This window comes from Penaeus monodon, chromosome 20, assembly GCF_015228065.2.
Source record: "Penaeus monodon isolate SGIC_2016 chromosome 20, NSTDA_Pmon_1, whole genome shotgun sequence".
In the NCBI taxonomy this organism is placed as follows: domain Eukaryota; kingdom Metazoa; phylum Arthropoda; class Malacostraca; order Decapoda; family Penaeidae; genus Penaeus; species Penaeus monodon.
The window spans coordinates 18,324,490-18,325,774 of NC_051405.1; the positions used below are offsets into that span (position 1 = coordinate 18,324,490).

The 1,285-nt window shown below is 37.3% G+C and overlaps 1 protein-coding gene across 1 annotated transcript in view; it reads right to left on the minus strand.

Annotated features, from left to right (window-relative positions):
• LOC119585673 (cell division cycle protein 16 homolog) overlaps positions 1-1,285 on the minus strand; it is a gene marked incomplete in the record, with an annotated part of 8,144 nt that overhangs the window by 4,164 nt on the left and 2,695 nt on the right. The window contains 3 exon segments of the mRNA XM_037934349.1: positions 264-489; positions 773-932; positions 1,051-1,209. Coding sequence (XP_037790277.1) covers positions 264-489; positions 773-932; positions 1,051-1,209 — 545 coding nt within the window.

Sequence of the window (1,285 nt, forward strand, 5' to 3'; positions counted from 1 at the left end):
AATGACTGGATTTTTGGTGATTTGATTGCTGTGACACAACTGGATCCAATGGGTTATTACTGTCAATCATCTTTTGGGATGTAAGATCTTATGAAGTGAATATTTAATTTGATTAACATTATAACCATTCAACATCTGTAAGGCATAGAGAATCAACTAATCAATGATTGTAAGTTACAGCAAAACAACATCATCCAATGATAGCAACTTGTAGAAAAATCACAGGCACAATAATTGTAATTAATAAGGAAACCAATACAAACTCTTGTGTTAATCGATGACACTGTGCAAAGTTGCAGTTGTAGTAGAGCTTCTCAGCCTGCGCTGTAATGAAGTCAGCGTTTGTTGCCAGTGGAGCAGCAGGTTGTGGCAATGGTGTACTGGGTGAACTGTATTTATTAGTTCTCGTTTCATATACTGCCATGACCACAGCACTTTCTGCTTCGCTGCATGTTCGAGAGAGGGGCAAGGATGACAGCAGGTCTTTCTCTGTTGGAAATAAAAATAACAGTAAAAATAATGTTAACGTAACTTTAACTCTCTGGTCTAATTAAAAGAACAATGGTATAATACTGCGCAAGATTCTTATTCAACACATCCGCAAATTATAAACAGGATAAAACAGAAAATTTACAAATCACTGGACATTAACTATAGAAACAGTGACAGCCTCACAACAATTTACAACAAGCAGAATAGATATAAGACTAACTAGGGCACTGCATGAAACCTGTTACAGATACTCAAAAGAATTACAGCAAATTGAACAAACCTTCCTTCACAGTTAGCATGTGATGCTGCGTTAGTGCATGTATTGCCTCATAACAGAGTGGGTCAGCCTGTACTGCTGCTCGGAAGCTCTCCACAGCTAATGCTCGATTGTCACTAGCTTCATATATATAGCCTTTCAATAAATGTGTAGAGCACTCAATCTAAAAAATGAGGAGGTACAAAAATTCATTACAATCATGTGGATACAATATTAGCAGTAAATACACATTATACAAAACGACAAAGCTATTACTTTGCAACTTCAAAATGTTAACTTACCGACATTGTGTCGTCGATCTCTGGAACAGCAATAGCCTCCCCCTCAGCCTTGATACGAGACACATTGTTGTTCTCACTGCGCTCCAAGATGTCAAACGCAGAGTGATACTCCCCCACTTCATAGTAGCACAGTGCCACCAGGTATCGACAGGTGGCATTCTGCATGTAATGGAAAGAAAATTAATTTAGTGAATTTTTCTTTCTACAAATATTAACAAATTAAAAATTGAGAAGT